The 19102-nt window shown below is 32.8% G+C and overlaps 1 protein-coding gene and 1 pseudogene across 1 annotated transcript; both read left to right on the top strand.

The window, feature by feature from the left end:
• LOC126719231 (DNA polymerase zeta catalytic subunit-like) overlaps nucleotides 1-19102 on the top strand; it is a 79090-nt pseudogene that overhangs the window by 16068 nt on the left and 43920 nt on the right.
• LOC126717026 (DNA polymerase zeta catalytic subunit-like) lies at nucleotides 11826-17205 on the top strand. Its single transcript, XM_050418179.1, has 6 exons — nucleotides 11826-12150; nucleotides 12751-12833; nucleotides 13389-13446; nucleotides 13753-13802; nucleotides 14840-14966; nucleotides 16896-17205. Exons 1-5 carry the CDS (start codon nucleotides 12039-12041, stop codon nucleotides 14912-14914), a joined length of 378 nt encoding a protein of 125 aa, XP_050274136.1. The 5' UTR covers nucleotides 11826-12038; the 3' UTR covers nucleotides 14915-14966; nucleotides 16896-17205.

Below are 19102 nucleotides of genomic sequence, written 5' to 3'. Positions count from 1 at the left end.
GATCGAGCAGTGTATGGATGCAACAATGGTGAACTTCTTAGATCCAACAGCTAAGGGAGTAAGGGACGCAACAACAGATGGTTTAATTGTGATTTGATTTGATTTCTAGACTTCAAGCAGGTTCAAATAAGAAAAAAGAAAACTTTTTAATTGTGATTTGATTTATAACTGAGATAGCACGTGATAAGTTTTGCAAAGGTTGTATAAAAAAAATAATTTTTTTTCTAAAACCAAGATAATGGGTAATGGTTGTAATCCACTAACTGTAAATATCATGTTTTTTCACTATTTTTTGTTTGTTAACCTTTTCTTTAAGAAATATTTGTTTACTTTAAACTTTATTTATATTTTTTGTTTTGGTTCGTGGGGCATATTTATTTGGTTTTTTTTGGCTATGGATTAATATCTAGTAAAGTATATTTGTAACATATGAAAATAACAAAGCATCTCAAAAATAAATAATTAATTAATTAATGGTTTTACTTCCGTGAAATCGGTATTAATTACTTCATTGTAGCATAATGAATATAATGAAAGTAGATGAGCTTACATTAAACTTTTCCCCCAAGATTCGATTTCTGGTTCCGTTCTTGCTGTAACACGTAAGATATGACAAAAATTGTAGTAATTTATGTGGTACTAGAACTACTTTTATATTTTTACAACTTTAGTTATGGGATTGAAAGAGTATTAATCAAGTATTATGATACTCTTCCTCGTGAGGCTCGTGTAAAAGAGATAGAAGATGAGGTGATGTGTTTTTTGACCACTAGCTATGGACGTGTAATTTCAAATAAAATAAATGGTTTTCAGCAGTGTTCATTCCATTGTCTGCCACAATGAATGTATTGAAACTTTTTTTTTAAGAAGGAATGTATTGAAACTTGTGGATAGAAAATAGAAAAAAATGTGTAGTAAGTAGCGCTCAATTAGGCAATGTTATCCACGTTGATTTTTCTACTGTTAGGATATTTTTGGTAATAGTTTTTGTTTTCTATTTTCAAAAAATTGTTTTTAGGAATAGAAATTAAAAAAAAAAAAAAACAATTTTCTTGTATCTTTAAAAAAAAAAAAAAAAACATGTTTGGTTAGTTGAAATTAAAAAAAAAAAAAAAGTTTTTTGAAGAAAAAAAAAGAAAATATTGAAATATATTGTTACTAGGACTCGAACTCTAACACTAGCTCATCTGCTTACTATCACGACCAATTTAGAGGGAGGTGAAGGGAGGGGGTAGAGTAGAGTTGGCTAGAAATTGACGTCGTCTAGTACTAGACAATTTCACACCAAGGAAATCTGATCATATTTGTCCACACATAAACACTACATGGATAAGTTGATTTGCATGCCTACTGACTTCCAGGTTATCTTTTCTCTCTTTTCTATGCCAAATGCTTTTGGGATGGTCGTAAATATTTTTTTTTTGATGCTCATAATTATGTGATAATCATCAATGATGTGTTAATTTACCATTTGGTAGACCCAAGTTGTAATGCGTCTTTAAGTTCACCAATTTGGATATTGTAGACAATTCTAGCTGATTTGATATAGCAATTTCCTAGTGAATTTGAGGTTTCCTCACATTAGGATGTTTATTGCAATAAACGTCAAAGTGTCTATGAACTTGAGGGGATGTTCCTTATATGGTTTGTTTGATTTTGCAGTTATATGACATAAATTTTTAAGATTTTTATAGCTCAATGTGACAATTGTTCCATTACGGTTTGCAGAGATTCTTAACAAGCAGTTTAAAAATTCATCCCTCTCACAAACTTGGTTGTCAAAATCGCGATCTGGATTGTAGGATCGCACAATTTTATGATTCCACCTCACCAAAATGTTTAAAATCGCACTAGGATCGTAAAAATGGTAGGATCATACATAGGATCGTGTAAGATCGTATGGGATCCTACCAATCCTACCAAAAACATAATTTTTTTATGGAGTAAATTTTTTGTTTTGATGAAGCTTTAAGGGTTTTTATTTTTTCATGTTGTGATGGTATGACTTTTTATCTTTCATTTTATAAAATTATGTCAACCTAAGCAAATATTTTCTAATTTCTAATTCACTTGTAATCAAATTGAAAGAATGCTTCATCATTTCTAAATGAAGAATTTGACTTGGCTTTGTTGCATTTTAATCTATAATATTGTTAAATTTGTTTGATCAATATACTTGTAGGGATAAGAACCCAAGATTGTATATTGGGCCTTGGGCCTTGGCCAAGGACTTTGGATGGCCCGAGGACGAATAAATAGTAGTAAGGGTGTTAAACTCAGAATCCCATGAGTAACATGCAAGCAGAAAGGCTGGGAAGGTAGTCCGAGGAGGAGTACCTCCTTGGATGAACAAAGCACAAATCAAAGGCATACCCTATCGATCAGAACGGCCTTCCAGGAGGCCCCACTAATAGGGATGTGTATTGTAGATGTACAAAAGGGATGGAGGCTCAGGGGTGTCTTAGGAAAAACTGCTCCCACCGCATTGAATGCTCTACAACTAACTTTCTGACTGCATTTATGTGGAGAGGACCCCTGAACAGTGTTGCCTAGGCTATTCCGACTCACAGAAGGCCAGAGAGGGTGACCGATGGGACAAACACTCAAGTAATAGCCAGATGATCAACAAATGGAGGGCCAAGATCAATCAAAGGGGGGTATATAACGTGAGGAACCCCTGAGAAAAAGTGGATCGAGAAACAAAATGGAAAAGACAGTAGCATCAAGAACTAATCCTGTAATCTAGTCTGAGAGAAATATATAAGAACTGATCTTCTCGGACTTTGTCGAGGACGATTTTCTTTGAGTATAAACTCGTTTATTTTCATTCTCTTGCCATTCGAATCTATTTTGGTGTTTGTCTAATTCATTAAAGCCTAGTTTTTCCAACCCACTCTCTATAAATTCATTGTTTTGGGCTTGTTGGGCTTGAGTCCACCAACCTTTGGGCTAAGGACTCTAACCAGGTCCTTACAATACTAATTTTGTGTTCTAATATTACTAAAATATTTTTTTATATAATTTTATCAGTTATGCTTGTATTTGTATATTGATTGATTGATTTTTTTGAGCATGCTCTTTAATTATTGCTGAGTGGTATAACTTGAATAGTTGAGTGAGAAATTGTATCTTGTTGTTTTTTACAACTCTAGCATACAAATATATAATGTCTACATAGATGATGAAATGGATGATGATAATTAGGAATTTAGGACGGTGGTTATAAGAACCTTAAAATGGGAATAATTAAATGTTCACTTCACCTTAATATTCATCTTGCTTTTGGATTTCATATTGTAGTTAGCTAGTTTCCATTTGCTAACTTATTTTGGATTTCAAATTTGGAACTTAGAACTTAGAAATATTTTCCATATATATGTTTTGATAAATATTTTGGTTTTTGGTTGTTAATTAAATATTTATCGAACTTTTTAGATACATTGGGTCAAAACTTAAATATATTTGTTTCGTTAGTATAGACTTAGCGATGTATGACATGCAAATTACATCATATGATGCAAATCTAAGTTTTTTTATGGATGAATTTATAATTTACGTGATAATTCAATATTCAAAGCCATTATCAATGTGTTTTTTGCTTTAAATTTGAAAATATGTAGGATCTTACGATTCACAATCCGATCCTACGTTCTACGATCCCACCTACCTTCTACAATCCCACGTAGGATCTCAATTTTGACAATCTTGCTCACAAACCCATTCAAAAGTGAAAATAGTTCAGTCCATTGTGCCAATACGGGAGGTTTGTTTTGGTCACATCCATTCACTACTTTTTATGAGTGTGTTGACATTTTATCTTGCTGGTTATTCATTTGATGAATTTCTCCTTGGTGTTCTAGGAATATGAAAGGACTCAAATGCATGAGGTGGCAATGCCCCCTAATCCTGGCAAACCACCTCTACATGATGTTCTTAAAACTCTCTCACTAAGTCTTGAATTTGAGAACAAACTTATTGAATTTTGTGGTGAAGCAGAAAACTCTTTGACTTGGACTCCATTTAAGGAAAAAAAAAAAGTAAAGTTAAAGCAGGCAATGACATCATCAACTGAGGAGGGAAATTTGTTTGGATTTGGACATGTTACCCCTAATAATATAGATGAAGAACCTTTGAAGAATGCTAAAGAAAAAGAAATAATTAAATCTTTGTCACAACAAGTTTCAATATGTGAAGAAGATGGTCCAATACTCACTGAAGGGAGAAATACAAGTATTGAACCATGGTCTTGAGGTTGAGTAAATGCGGTCATCAGCAATTACTAAAACATTAGATCCAAAGGTAATTTATCATGAGGTTGCATGTTTATCCTCTTGGATGTTGGGCCTTTTCACTTTTAAGCATAAGTTTTCTTTTGATCATGTGATATGATGGATCCTTTGCTAATTTGCTAGACGTCTGTCATGTGTTCTTATAATCCATGTGTTGTATTCAGGCTGCAAATAAGGAAACCCTCAATCTTCTGTGGTTGCTAGCCACATCTCAAGTTGTTGAAGATATAAATTATGAGTCCTTTGTTGCCTGCCATTGAGAAGGTGCTAGGGAAGGCTAATATGGATTATGAGAGCAAGGCTCAGAAGGAGCATCAAGACTTTCTTGATTCAATTGCTGACTTGATTGACTTTGATGGCTTGAGAATCTTGCGGGCACAAATTCCAAAACTGACTCAATGGATACGCAAAATAAGAATTTTGTTCCTGGAAAACAAGTTTGGGATTTTGTTTTATCTGGGCTTGGCAGCTCAGAATCCATAGTTGTCAACACTCAAGAAAAATGTACAAACTAATTGGCATGACCTTTTGCAAGGAACCCCCCATTGCAGACTAAACAAATGGGGCATTTGAAATTGCTTCAGTTACACTTACCCTTTTAATTTTGACAGATCATCAGGTTGCACCTTTTAATTTTGGATTGCATGCAATTTCTCCAAATTCTTTTCTTACTGATGCTTTGGTATAGAAAGGAAAAAAAGAAGAAGAAGATTTTCTACTTTTTTTGGGGGGGGGGGGGGGGTTGGTGCTGATTGATCTCATCTTGTAGTGCATATTTTATAATATGTCTGACCAACTTTTTTCTTTTTCTTATTAGGGACAGTTATGGATGATATTCTCCCTTTCTTTGATGGGGATTGTTAAGAAGCGAAAGTCATTGACAGTCACGCTAGAATTAGTGGCTCTGATTCCGATCATTTTGTCCTGGGCATTCTTACTCACTGTCAAAACGATGGCTCTTACTTGTACCTCTTAACACCAATATTATCACCTCCTTCTATAGATAGTGTAGCAAATGACTATCCTGTGATGACAAAGGTTTCCTAGAACTAGTATTTTTTTTTTTTTAATGGGGGGGTTGGTGCTGATTGATCTCATCTTGTAGTGCATATTTTATAATATGTCTGACCAACTTTTTTCTTTTTCTTATTAGGGATAGTTATGGATGATATTCTCGCTTTCTTTGATGGGGATTGTTAAGAAGTGAAAGTCATTGACAGTCACGCTAGAATTAGTGGCTCTGATTCCGATCATTTTGTCCTGGGCATTCTTACTCACTGTCAAAACGATGGCTCTTACTTGTACCTCTTAACACCAATATTATCACCTCCTTCTATAGATAGTGTAGCAGATGACTATCCTGTGATGACAAAGGTTTCCTAGAACTAGTATTTTTTTTTTAATCTATCTGCTAAAGACTTTAATTAAATGCATTCACTTCCTATTATTTATTCTTCAAAATTTCCAATGTGTTACCTTTTGGTTTTGGATTTTCAAGTGCTTCTCGTGGGAACAATGTAGCATTAGTGAAGCCATAACTTTTGAAAGGATGTATTATTTATGTGATTTATGTGATTTATATGATTTCTAAACTATCTATTAAGTTTCATATGTGCCCTATAAACTAAGCAACCAACCTCCTAACATCACTCAAAATTCCAAATATCCAGTTGCTATTCTAATTTTCATCAAAGTAGGAGCAAATTATGTACCACTCGCCACCCCCCGGGGCCAAAAAAAAAAAGATACAACCAAAGCTCTCTTCACTCTTCAACTTTTTCTCCTTCTCAAGTTCATTAATTTGTTGTTAATTCAATGATAATTATAAATGGTAAGGCGCTTTCCGAAGTTTTAGTGAGATTAGGGGTTTGCTTGCTCAATTCTAAACTTTAGGAAGCTATTGTAACTTTAGGGTGAATGTTTGCAAGCTACCCATATTATTTTTTGGGAAGAATAACATTTGCATTTGCAAATGAGAAACTTCTTATCTATTCTATGACACTTTGCTGGTTCAGCTAGAAGTTTGATTAGTTCACAAAGTTCTTTGCTTGATCATTGTGAGAAGACACAAAGCTTTTTTCCTGATGATTCCAACAATGATATGCCCGAATCTGGTTCTGGATCTCATGTAAAGCCTATTTTGGAGCATTTGTATCATGAAAACCCCAGGAACCTTAATGCAAAAAGGAGTGCATTTGGTGATGGTGGAGGAGGTATTGCAAAAATAAATATCATGCATTGATTCCTCACAAGACATGTCTCAGATTTCAGGACCTCATAGGAAATCAAAGCCTACTCCACTTAGTCAAAGTGGGTTACAGGACCCTGCAGGCGTTTGTGGTGGACAACAATTGACATGGTTAAGTATAAATGTATCAGACTACTTTTTTTTATGTTCGATATTTTTGCAAAATTAGATTACTTTTTAAAATTATTTTCAAAAGATATGTTATCTCAAACCTAAATTCCAATGGCTATTTTTTTTTTTTTTTGCTTTATGTTTTTTGGAGAACATTCCTATGGGTTTGTATGCATAATGTTTTCCATGCTTATTCAAAATACTCTTCCATATTTTTGTACCCATAAATATTTACAATATGATTTTGATATATTTTGCATTTGAAGGTTGTTCTTTTTAAGTAAGGAGTTTGTACTTTCTCATACTTAGCACTTGGAAATTCAGTTGTTATGACAATAAATATTTGAGTTTATCCGGAATCAGTTTAGTTTATATAGGTATAGCACCATCTTACCTTTGCCAATGTCAATACTGTCAAGTCAACTTGATAGTATTTCAAGATCAGGGAGAATTAGAGAGAAAATCTTTGGCTTCTTGGTCTTTTCTAGGAATATGACAATAAATTTTCTTTTCCTCCTAAAGTTGTTTGGTGATGAATTTACTACCTCTAATTTAAACTAGTAGTTTCTTATCTTATGTACTGTCAAAATATTTAAGAATTAGTTGTTTTTATTTTTTATAATTGGTTAACTTATGTATATCACTGGGATAAGAAAATTTTCAATACGTGCTTATAAAATTAATCAAGGTCTCTCTCTTTCCTTGGGGAATGCATTGGATTATGAATCCATTGTGGTATGTCTTGGTATACTAAGACTTATATTGTAGGAGGAGATTAGTGATTATTCATATGATTAAAAATCATTTCTTCCCACTTTTGTTGCTTTCTAGAATTAGATAATTAGAATTCAAACTTTATTTATGCTTGTCATTACTTTTGGATCAAATGATCTGTCAATAAATTCTCTCTTACAATTTTATAATTCAAGCAGAATCTAGAGGAGATCTCAGACCTGATCCTCAATTTGATGCTGCCAATGTCATAGCTCTCACTATTCAAAATGATATGGATTCCATTCCTGAAGTTTATGTGCTTTTGTGTAGTAAAATTGAAGCTTTTAAGAGGTATGGTTGCTGATAATCAGATTTAGATTTCATATAATTTTTCTTTCCACTACTAGTTTTGTTGAGTATGACTTGAAGTTCTAAAATATTTTGTAATGTGGGCGCAATTGCTGATGGGTCTAGCCTAGAAGTGGAAAAATCTACTCATATGCGAATGTCACTTTTATTTTGTTACTATCAGGTGAAATTGAGAATGGGAGGTGACCATGTGAATGTCACATGGCCACTAAAGGCAATTAAGGGTAATGCCCATACCCATGCCCTTGCCCATGAGGAAAATAAAAGTTTTCCCTAAATATTGGTGAAAGAAGATTTTTTTTTTATTATTTTTTTATTTATAAATGTTGGAAAGAGATAAGAAGATAACTTCTAACACCACAACAAAGTGTGTTTTGTTTGTTGCTTCTCTTTAATTTGAAGGCTAGGGGGTTGCTTCAGTTTGGTATCTTCCCTCTTGTTCTTTTGATGAAGATATATTTTCTTCCTCTCCTTTCAATTCCTTTTCTTTGGCTCACTAAAATTATTATCTATTTGTAAAAGTGGGCAATGCTATTTTCTTATGTATCACCTTGCTTGAATGTTGCTTATATAACATGCATGGTACTCTCTGTGTGTGTGTATGCTTGTGATTTTTACTAGTTGGTCACTTTTGGTTTTTGAGTTACATTTAGGGGGGCGGGCTATTCTTACACATTTTTTAATCCCTTATATTCATAACATTTTGCAATATAAAATTGGAATAACATGTTCAAACGTTGTGTTGTGAACCTAACTATGTATGTTGCTGGCTCTTGGAATGTTACAGTTGGCTTGGACAACTTTGAGGCCTATGCCATAAACATTGTTTGATGCCTTCATTATTTTCTCTGTTATGGAAGATCACTATTTCTAATTGCTTTTCATAATCTTCATTTATTTACAGGACTCTAGATGGAATATTTGGCTGCAAGATGTTGGTTTTCTCTGAGGAGAAGTACTTGTTGAGTCACTTTATGAAGATTGTCTGTTCATCTAACCCAGATATAATAATGGGTTAGGATATTCATGGTGGCTCTCTTGGTTTTTTGGTAGAAAAGGCTTCAATTTCCACTTTTTAGGGAAACTTGGGATTATGTGACTCCCGTTGTCAGAGAAATGTGGAAATATTGAGCCACCAACTTATGAAACAAGGCAAGAATCATTAATGGCATGTTTGGATAGAGGGGGGAAAGAGGAGGAGTAGAGTAGAATTAGTTAAAAATAAATTAATTTTGTGCTAAATCTACTCTACTTTACTTTACTTCCCCTCCCTCCCCCTCAATCCAAACAAACCATAATAGTAGAAGGATTTGATTGGAAAGTGGTTGTGATAGGATATGCTTGTGGATTGATAATTGGACTAGTTATTGGGTATTTCGCCACCTCAAGAAGGACAAATTGGTTTGTGAGAAATTTGGAGTGCACTTATGCAAGTGATGATGAGCACAATTGGAGGCACTTATTCTAGATTTATTTACAATGATTGTAATAATTATATCTACTAGTTTGTAATCCCATGTATATGCATTGATACACTTAAAGATATACAATAAGATGCATAATATAATTCCTATATATATAATTTAAATACTATTGATAGTCATTTTTATATTTTGTTAACTCTTTAAAAAATTTTGTAAGGATATTATTTGGTATAAAATGTAAATTGTCCATTTAAAAAAAAAAAAATTATTATGAAACACTTTTTTTTTTAAGATTCATTTATTCTAGACTCTTTGATTTTTGTAATTAATAACTTACTTTGATGAAAATTTATGATGTGGTCCCACATTTGATTCTAAAATTAAGAAATAAAACTCTTTAAGAATAAATAATTTATGACACATGGCACAAAATTGGAACTCTAATTTGGAATTCTAGTTTGAGTTTCTCTCAGCTTCACCTACTATTATATATATAGGTTTGTGTAATAATACAAGCCTTATTGAGTGTAATGAAATATTTATAATGATTAATACAAATATACAATTATATTTAAGTGTACAATAAATAACATAAGCATGCACACTATTATTAATATAGCATTCAAGTCTGTCACCATAGTATAATACAAATCACTATATCACTTCTACAAATAAGGAAATAAGCTACAAGGAACAATCTTGAGTGGTGAACGTTGTTAGAAGCTTAGCATACTGTATATGCTAGGCCATCAATTTGAATCTCCATGGACAACAAGTGACACATTTTAGACCATTTGGTGAAGCACCCATTCCCTCTTTTTTTTATCCCATCAGGTCTTGTCATCCTAACCTTATCCTTGTTATTCAATTCCAAGAAGATAGGTAAATTACAATAACTTCTAGAATAAATCTAAAAACAGTATTCTTAAGTACACCAAAATGGACCAAAGTCAGTTGAAATAGACTAAAGTTGATCGAAATGAACCAAAATGGACCAAAGTGAACTGAAATTGACTAAATTAGACCAAAATAGACCGAAATGGACTAAATTAGACCGAATTGGATTGAATAGACCAAAGTGGACCAAATGGATCGAAATGGACCAAATTATACCAAAATAGACCAAAGTGGAAAATAATGAACTGAATGTCAAACCGTGATTAGTAAACATAACTCACAAAATTAATAATAATTAGGGTAAATTACGAATTTGGATCCTAATCTTTAGCTTTGTGTCAAAATGGTCCATACCATTAAGTTATGGATAAAAAATGATAATGTGGACAATAGCCAAAATGAGGAAGGTGTTAGCATGGAGGCAAGAAATGAGGGTATCATAAGAAACTTTAGGGAAAGGAGATTTAGGAGTTAGGTGAATAGGTCAAAGATGCAAAAGAAGACTACTCTATAGTTTAGGGTATAGAGAAGTGCATGAGAGATAGGTTGTTTTTTAGGCACTGTTTACTCAAGGAGAACGAGACTATATGTGGAATTACAAGCGAGATCAATATTAAAATTTTGTTCGCCCCTCAATTATTAGCTTTATACAGGGGCGAAGCTATATAATAGCCAAAATTTTGAAATTTATATATATATATATATAGTTATTTTAATGTTTTCAAAATTTAGTCTACAAAAATAAGAGTTAGTCCCCTCAAATATTTGAATTAGTCCAATAATGCTCTTAAAAAAAAATTTGGTCTAATAGTTATCGAAATATAACTTTATTTTTCTCAAATACTATTTTTTATTGTAAAATGTGTCCTTATATCTGTTAAAAATGTGATAAATTTTGGTACCAACCATGTTTGAATCTATCTTTTTCAACTTGTTATGTGGCGATTAACAAGTTATTGATTTATTAAAAAAAATATTGCTACTAAAACTACACATGAAATGTCTCTTTAGTTGCCACATAATGGGTTAGAGTAAGATAACTTCAAATATGTTCGAAGTTTAACTTATTCCTCCAAGTTTTGGATCATTCACATTTTTGAAAATTTCATTAGTTCAATTGAAAGATTTTTTTACTTACTTTAGTGTAAAATTTGATAATTTGTATCAAAAATGAAACTTTTTAAAAGTTTTACTATGAAAATGGTAAAAATGAATTTTATTTTATAAAAGATGGCCATCAAACATAATTTTGATTGAAAGTACTATTCTTCTTTTTGGTTGAGTGTGTGTATATATGTAACTTATTAAATAAAAAAGTGTGTGTATATATATGTGTATATATAATAAAAAAGCGTGTGTATATATATATGTGTGTGTGTGGGGGGGGGGGGTGTCTTGATATATATATTAGTGCCACAACTTGACCTTTAAACAAAAATTTCTGGTTCCGCCCCTGGCTTTATAACAACTACTAGAATAATCTAAAAATAGTATTTTTCAAATTAAATTCTCCTCCAGAATAAACTAAAAAAAAAAATTACTAACCAAATTGATTATATAATAAGAAATTAAATTTTTTTTGAAGAAATCAAATAAGAATAATAATCACACAAGGTTAAAGACTTAAAGTGTCATTTTCAAATATAGAAGGGGATTCTTTTGACAGTTTCTAAAATATCATGAGATGTTAGTGTAATTTATTACTAAACAAAATATTCTAACAAGGTAACAGTGGACTATCCAGAATTTTTTTTTTTTTTGGATAAGTGGACCATCCAGAATTTAACAAAAGAAGTGGGGAGCAAATTGCTATATTGACATTGTCTGGGATTACAACTGCAATAGTGTGCCACAGAAGCTTTCAAAGTTGCTTATAAATTTTCAACTTCCCTCGAAACCCCCAAATTCAAAACCTTCCCTCATTCTTCCTATTTTCGTTCCCAGAAGCAAAATTTCACGGCATTCCCGTAAATTCGAAGGCAATCAATGGCAGATTCGCAGTCGGATTCAAACGCCTTCAGTGTTCGGATCGTCTCCATCGATCACTACATGGCTCCGCCGACCCATGGCCTTGATATCTCTTACAGTACCTTCCAAGGTACTCTCTACTTTCACTCTCAAACGACGCCGTTTAATTCTTCTATTTTACTGTAATTTGTTTGAATGTTTGACTTTAGGAATAGAATTCTAAATTGAAAAGAAAGTGAAACTCATTTCACAATTTTCGAAATATATATTATGAATTTTTACATTTTTTTTTTTGGGGCAAAAATACAATTACCAAGTTGAAATTTTTTCAACTTTTACATAACTATCATTTTAGTTCCTCTGTTCATTGTTAACTGTTACAAATGCAAAACGTGTTTTTAAAACTCAAGACGGGTTCAGCAACTCCTCGTAGCGTTTTTACAAATGCTCATTTTAAACCCAAAACACTGTTAGGCACCCTAAAATGACAACTTAAACGGAATTATATATCACAAAATTTAATTTTAGGGGTGTAATTGTATTTTTACCTTTTATTTTTTTGTTTTTATGATTTCTTTTGTTTACTGTTTATGCTTTTCTGTGTTCATCATCATGAACACCCTGTATGTTTCTTTCTTATTTCATTAATAAGAAAGAAACGTATGGTATTCATTGAAGTGTACAATATGTGTTAATTTGCTTCTCTAAGTGGATTCTTGAATTCTTGAAGGTGGGAAAGTGAGTGAGGTTCCTGTTATAAGAATATATGGTTCTACACCAGCTGGTCAGAAGACTTGCTTGCACGTCCATGGGGTAAGATCATTCCTGTTTTTCTGGTGTCTTGTTGAATGTTATTAAATGCTTGGATTCGTCAATGTTCCTTGAGTGCAGTGGTTGAAATGGGCATATCAAAGTTTATGAAGTTATATTTTTCGCCTTTTGGTTATGTTGAGAAAATGGAGGGAAAATTGGAACGCATGTTTTCTTCTTTAGTCTCAAAATTTAAGTCCCGCCTACTTTGAAGAGAAATTTGGTGGGACTTAAAGGATATTCCAAATCCATCTTTCATTTTTCTCTCTTTTCAATTGCACACTGGAAAAATATATTTCTAAAAAATTATCTTCTTTTCCATTTTCTGGTGGTGAATCAACATTGTGCTTAAGGCGAGTCCAAAGGGTTCTTCTTTAGAAAGGTTCCCTACGTTATCAAGAAAAAAATGTTTGAAATAACAGATATTGCATGCTATGTAAAGCAATAATTCATGTATAGAGTACTTTAAGTATATGAAAAGTGTTTGAAATTTACTCTTCCTTTCTTTCGTTATTAGTACATTGTTATTCTTGACTAAATTATCCATATTTTTTGCAGGTTTTACCCTATTTATATGTGCCTTGTGCGGATATATTGCTTCAACCACACGAGGAAGGTAGATAATATTTTTTGAATTAAGCCAATGGAATAAAAATTGGATTTATGTAGCCGCTCCTAGTTAGTCAGGGTCAATTTTTTTTTTAGTTGATATTGTGAATTTGTGCTATAATTTTTTATTTATCTCTTAATTTCATTTTGGATGTGATATCTTCTTCCATCCTAATGTGAAATTAAGTTTGTCTGTCCTGATGTTAAAATGTGCTGTGATTTTTGCTGTTTGGTTTTCTGCTCTATATATGCTTTAGATATGATTCCTATTTTAAATTTCTGAGTTTATCCTTTTTCTTGTTAATATGCATAGGTGATGCATACACACATGCTGTATCTCTTGCTCTTGAGAAAGCTTTGAAGGTATGCTTGGTTGCAACAGGTTTTGTTCTAACCTCTGTGTTGTTTGTTAATTGGTGTTTCTGCAATTTGTCCTTTGCATTGCTGATCCTGCAGGCATCATATGTTTTTGCTTTGGTTTGAACTCTTACGGCTTAAAGGTAATGCTGGTTCAAAGTGACAGCATGTACATGGTTACAGCCTTGTACGAGCAAGGAAATTTTATGGTTACCATTTATCTGAAGAGCTTTTTGTGAAAATACATCTGTATCCAAACATTATACCATTCTATCATGGCATTTTCATCTTCTGTATGATACAGAGATTCTTTACTTAAAATGCATAGTTGTACACTTAAGGTTTTTGTTGTAGACTTTTAAGAGTGATGTATATTAATACTTATCTAAAAAAAAAGAGTGATGTATATTAATCACTGCCCTCCTTTCAAAAATTGCAACCAATTGGTTGGTATTTGCTGTGACTTTTGCAAGTTAGATTAAGAAAAGTATTGTTTGTAGAAGTTTTTGTGCTGTTCTTCATAGAAGTTTACAGCCCCATGAATTGCATATTCCCTTTACTCTCCAGTTTCGGGTAAATGCATCCCTATGATTGAATCATTGAGGATTTTTTTTTTTGGGAGATGTCCAATAAAGAATAAAACTGTGGTTCCCAAATGAATCTTGGTTTTGTGTTCCTTACTAGACATGTATGAGGTGAGTTCCATTGTGATGCTTGTGGCTGACTCCTAATTGAGATTCATTATTGTTGCAATATTTGAACACTTCAAGTCCGTTTGGGAACAACTTATTTAGCTGAAAGTGAAAACTTTTTGTTGAAAGTACTGTAGATAAAGTTAAAAGGTAGCTGAAATAGTACCGTGAGGCCCATAAATTGTACCAAAAAGTGCAATGGGACCCATGAATAGCAAAAATAAGCTAAATAGTAAAAAAACTAGTTTTTTAAGCTAATGGAAAATGCAACCTTCAATTCATTTATTTATTGATTTACATTTTATAAGATCTAAGCTTTTCTTTTTGTCAAATTGATTGTAACTTGTACAGGATGGGCCATGTGCATTTATCAAAGATGAAGTTTTGTCATCCAGTACCAGACACTTTCTCACCAAGGAAATCTGATCATATTAGTCAGCATATGGATGAGTTGACTTGCATGCCAATTGATTTCCAGGTTATCTTTTCCTCTCCTTCCTATGCCAAATGCTTTTGGGATGGGCTTAAATGTTTCGCTGGTGGTCTTAATCATGTGAAATCAATAATGATGCGTGAATTATACCACTAGGCAGACCCAAGTTGTGTTGCATCTTAAAGTTCACCAATTTTGATATCTTCGATATTCCAATAGGCTCATTGGATATGGCAATCTGCTTTCGAATTCGAGGCTTCCTCGCATTATGATGTTTATTGCAATAAACATCATAGTGTCTAGGAGGAGTATGAAACGACTAGAATGCGTGAGGTGGCAGTGCCTCCTAATTTTGGCAAGGCACTTCTAGAAGATGTTCTAAAATCTCTCACTAGGTCTTGAATTTGAGAATAAAGATACGGAATTGTGTGGGGAAGCAAAAAACTCTTTAACTCTTGACTCCATTTGAGAAAAACGTAAAGTTAAAGCAGTCCATGACATGATCAGCTGATAGGGGAAATTTATTTGGACTTGGACACATTCACCCTAACTGTTGGGAAAAACTACCCGCTTCATGGTGAGACCAAAGTCTCTCCCAATATTGTCAACAAAGTGTGAATTTACCAACATAAAGGTAATGGAGGTTAGACACAACAAATATGGAGCCTAAGCTAGCAAGATATGCAAAATGGAATCCAAAAGACAAATTATCAAACACTTAGAAGGCCTACACAATGCACACTCAAGAATTATGCGGTTCGGCGCTAAGCATACATCCGCAGGTCAAGCTCCTAATAATCCACTATAAACAACAAGTTTCAATGGTCTTCTACTCAACTTTTATGGAACGACTTGAGTCTACACAATGAACTTGGAGAAATTTAAGGTTACCTCTTTAGGAGTTTTACAAACCCAAATCCACCACAATGAAATCTTCCAAACAACTAGTTGAAAGAAACCCCAAACACCTTTGAGACACTTGCTTCAATAGGTTTCGATGGCCATGGTAGGAGAAAGGTAAAACTCACATCCAAACCCTTGTGTCTTTCTCTTTTGTGTATTTTACCCTCTCCATGTCTTGCTGTTGTGCTCTCCCTAAAAAGGCTTAAGAACATGGGCCAAATAAACACTAACAGAGCCCATATGGGCCTAGACCTAAAAGGCTCAACAGAATAGATGGAGAACCTTCTAAAGAAAAAAGAAACAATTGGATCTTTGCTACCATAATTTTCAACATGTGAAAAGGAAGATGGTCCTATACCCCACTGAAGGGAGGGATACAAGTATACCATTATCTGGAGCATTAGATCCAAAGATTATCACAAGTTCACATGTTTTTCCTCTGGGAGCATTTACACTCCCAAGCATTTTGATGCAGTTGTGGAGGTTTTAGCTGATAAATCATGTGAAACAAATCAACAATCCATTTTCTAAGTATGCTTATTTAATTAGTAATTAGTCATTCATCTAAGTCAGGGTCTTGTGAAGAATTGGCTTCTTTCATATTGTGGCCAAATAAATTTTGCCTCTCTCCAAACTTTGAAATTGGTTAAATCTTGTAATAGACTGCTTGACTTTTTCAATATCTACATATGAATGTATAATAACAGAATGAGTTATCTTATGACCAAAATTGCTAAAGGTACAACACTTTTTACTACAATTGGCTATAGATAGTGGTAAAAAAAATGGGCATTCTATCTCTCACAAGCATTAAAGCACCTTAATATCGTAACAAGTTCTACATTCTCTGAGTTTCTATTATTTTGTACCATTGGAACTAAAACTATTCTGCAAATTAGTATCAAATTGTTTTGATTAGGTCCTCTCTTTAAATGAGAGGGCCAATTTCCCTAGAAAACTCTGCTTCTCATGAAATTATATGCTATCAATAATTTAGATATTGGTTACCGATATAAGTACCCATGACTCAATTTTCCATCTCCTATACTTAACAAATTTCAACACATTTAGGGTCACTGATGAGGACAGGGAAGAATCTCTTAAAGAGAAAGAGCTTGTCATTGGATAGTATGCATATAAGGCCAAGAGGGAGGATGAAAATTGAGTGGGGGTTTCATTACACACACAAAAAAATTTGTCAAGTGGACTAGTAGAAAAGTTTTTTTTTTTGGTAAACGCAGAAAAGTTAGTTAATATGGTCTTTAATGTCAATACATTATCTGTCAAGATTAAGGCACTAAAAATTGTAGATAGAGATAGAATTTGACTCATTCTTATTATTGCTGGATTGAGATTTTCATAATTAATAGCTTATGATGTTTCTCAACATTTTGTGTTGTGTGTGTAGTAACCTGCCCTAGAAAGGATTTTTGTAGATAATGTGATTTAAGTAATAATTATGGTGTATGGAGTACTTTACTAGGATATAAAATATACCATTTCCTAAATCAACATGTTGCCTTGGAAAACCATCAGAGGTGGAATTGTTCGAGACTAAATATCATAACAATGGTTGTGTTATAAAACATACCATTTCCTAAAAATTTAGCTACTCTAATATGATCTTAACAAAGTGAGCAATTTGCCAAAGTAGAACTTCCTTGAAATCATATTTGAATATAAAAGTATGGCTTTAAAATTTTTAGGCTTCATTAGTGCAAAAAATCTCGACTCTAATTACATCAATCCCCTTTACTTACTAAATTTGCAAATTCATTACTAGAAGGGTTTGTTGATATGGTATTTGTCACCTACAAGAATATTCACCACTAATCTCACTTTGGAAAAAAAAAAAAAAAGAGTGATTCTTCTAAGTCTTTTGTAAAAACATTTTATTTGATATTCCTATGCCTATCTTCATTGTCAAGGTCCTGTAACCATAGTTCAAACCTCTCCTCTTTGATTGTTATAACTATCAAATTATTAAATAAAATAAAATTAAATAAAGAAGTCTACATTCATTGCTTCGATTTACCAAATGATAATGACCTTTAATGTGGTAAATTTTTTGCATTGTTTCGAATGTCTAGTTGCAAATACGACTTTTAGTGATTCACGACTAGGTTGACCTATACAATGTGAGGAACGATCTTCGTTTGAATAGTCTTCTCTTGCACTAATTTTCTGCTAACAAGAATTCGGAAATGTCCTCTTATAGAATACGAGGAACCATCTCTGTTTAATGCCCTGATTTTCTTGCAATTATCTGCTAACAAAAATTTGGAAATTGGTATGGGAGTTTATCAAATAAAAGGCATAGTCAATTTTTCCGTCTCCTACATTTCAAGTAAACAATTCCAGTCCATTCATTGGTCCCTCCAAATGCCAAGATAGCAAAAGATTCTCCTTATAAAGAAAAGGAAAAGGAGCTTGCATGGGAAGTATGGTCAATGGAATTATATATAAGAACAAGAGAGAGGAAGAAGATTGATTGGGGAGGATGTTACCATAAAAATGGTGCAGAGTTGCATCATCCTCAAAACTTTGGTCAAGAGGGCTTTACAAAAAGCTAGTCAATATATTGTCTGCCAAGATTATTCAGGCACTGAAAATTCTAGATAGAGATAACTTTTGGATAATAAAATAGTAGTAACAAAAAAAATTTCAAATTATAATACTTAATGCTTACTTTTAGTATTTTTTAGTAAACTTGTTGGCAAAAAAACAATGGGTGTATATTGGTGTATATTGGTTTACTTGTTTTTTCATATTACATCCATTTTTTATTATTATTATTTTTAAAGGTAAACAGTGTGAGAGAGGAAAGGTGGAATTCAAACCATGGATATAAAATGCCATAAAAGATGTCATTACACTTTTTTTTTTTTTTTTTTGGTAATTCAATAAATGCAACAAATTGTCCTTGCTGGCCATTACTTCAAGATAGTAAAAGAATCTCCCATTGCTTGGGAAGGACGCCATTTGTTAGAGAGATAACATCATTGAAGGATATGAATGAGGCTAGATGAGGGGATGAGAATTGATGGGTGAACAACTTGTCAAAGAAAAGAAATCAGGGCTAGAAATAGTTCCTCTTAACTTTTGTCAAGAAGATTTTAGTATAAAATCTAGTAAGCATGACATTTTCATCAATTAATTATAAGTGTTTGTTAGTGAGACGTACAAAAAAAGCCACTTAATTCAACACAACCTAGCTATCATGATTTATATTTTCTTATTTTACGCTCTCTTTGATAATTAGTCCTTGTATCACACGG

The sequence above is a fragment of the Quercus robur genome, chromosome 3 (genome assembly GCF_932294415.1).
Source record: "Quercus robur chromosome 3, dhQueRobu3.1, whole genome shotgun sequence".
Classification (NCBI taxonomy): Eukaryota; Viridiplantae; Streptophyta; class Magnoliopsida; order Fagales; family Fagaceae; genus Quercus; species Quercus robur.
The sequence above is the reverse complement of the archived record's forward strand: the minus strand, read 5'-3'. Positions and strand labels throughout refer to the sequence as shown.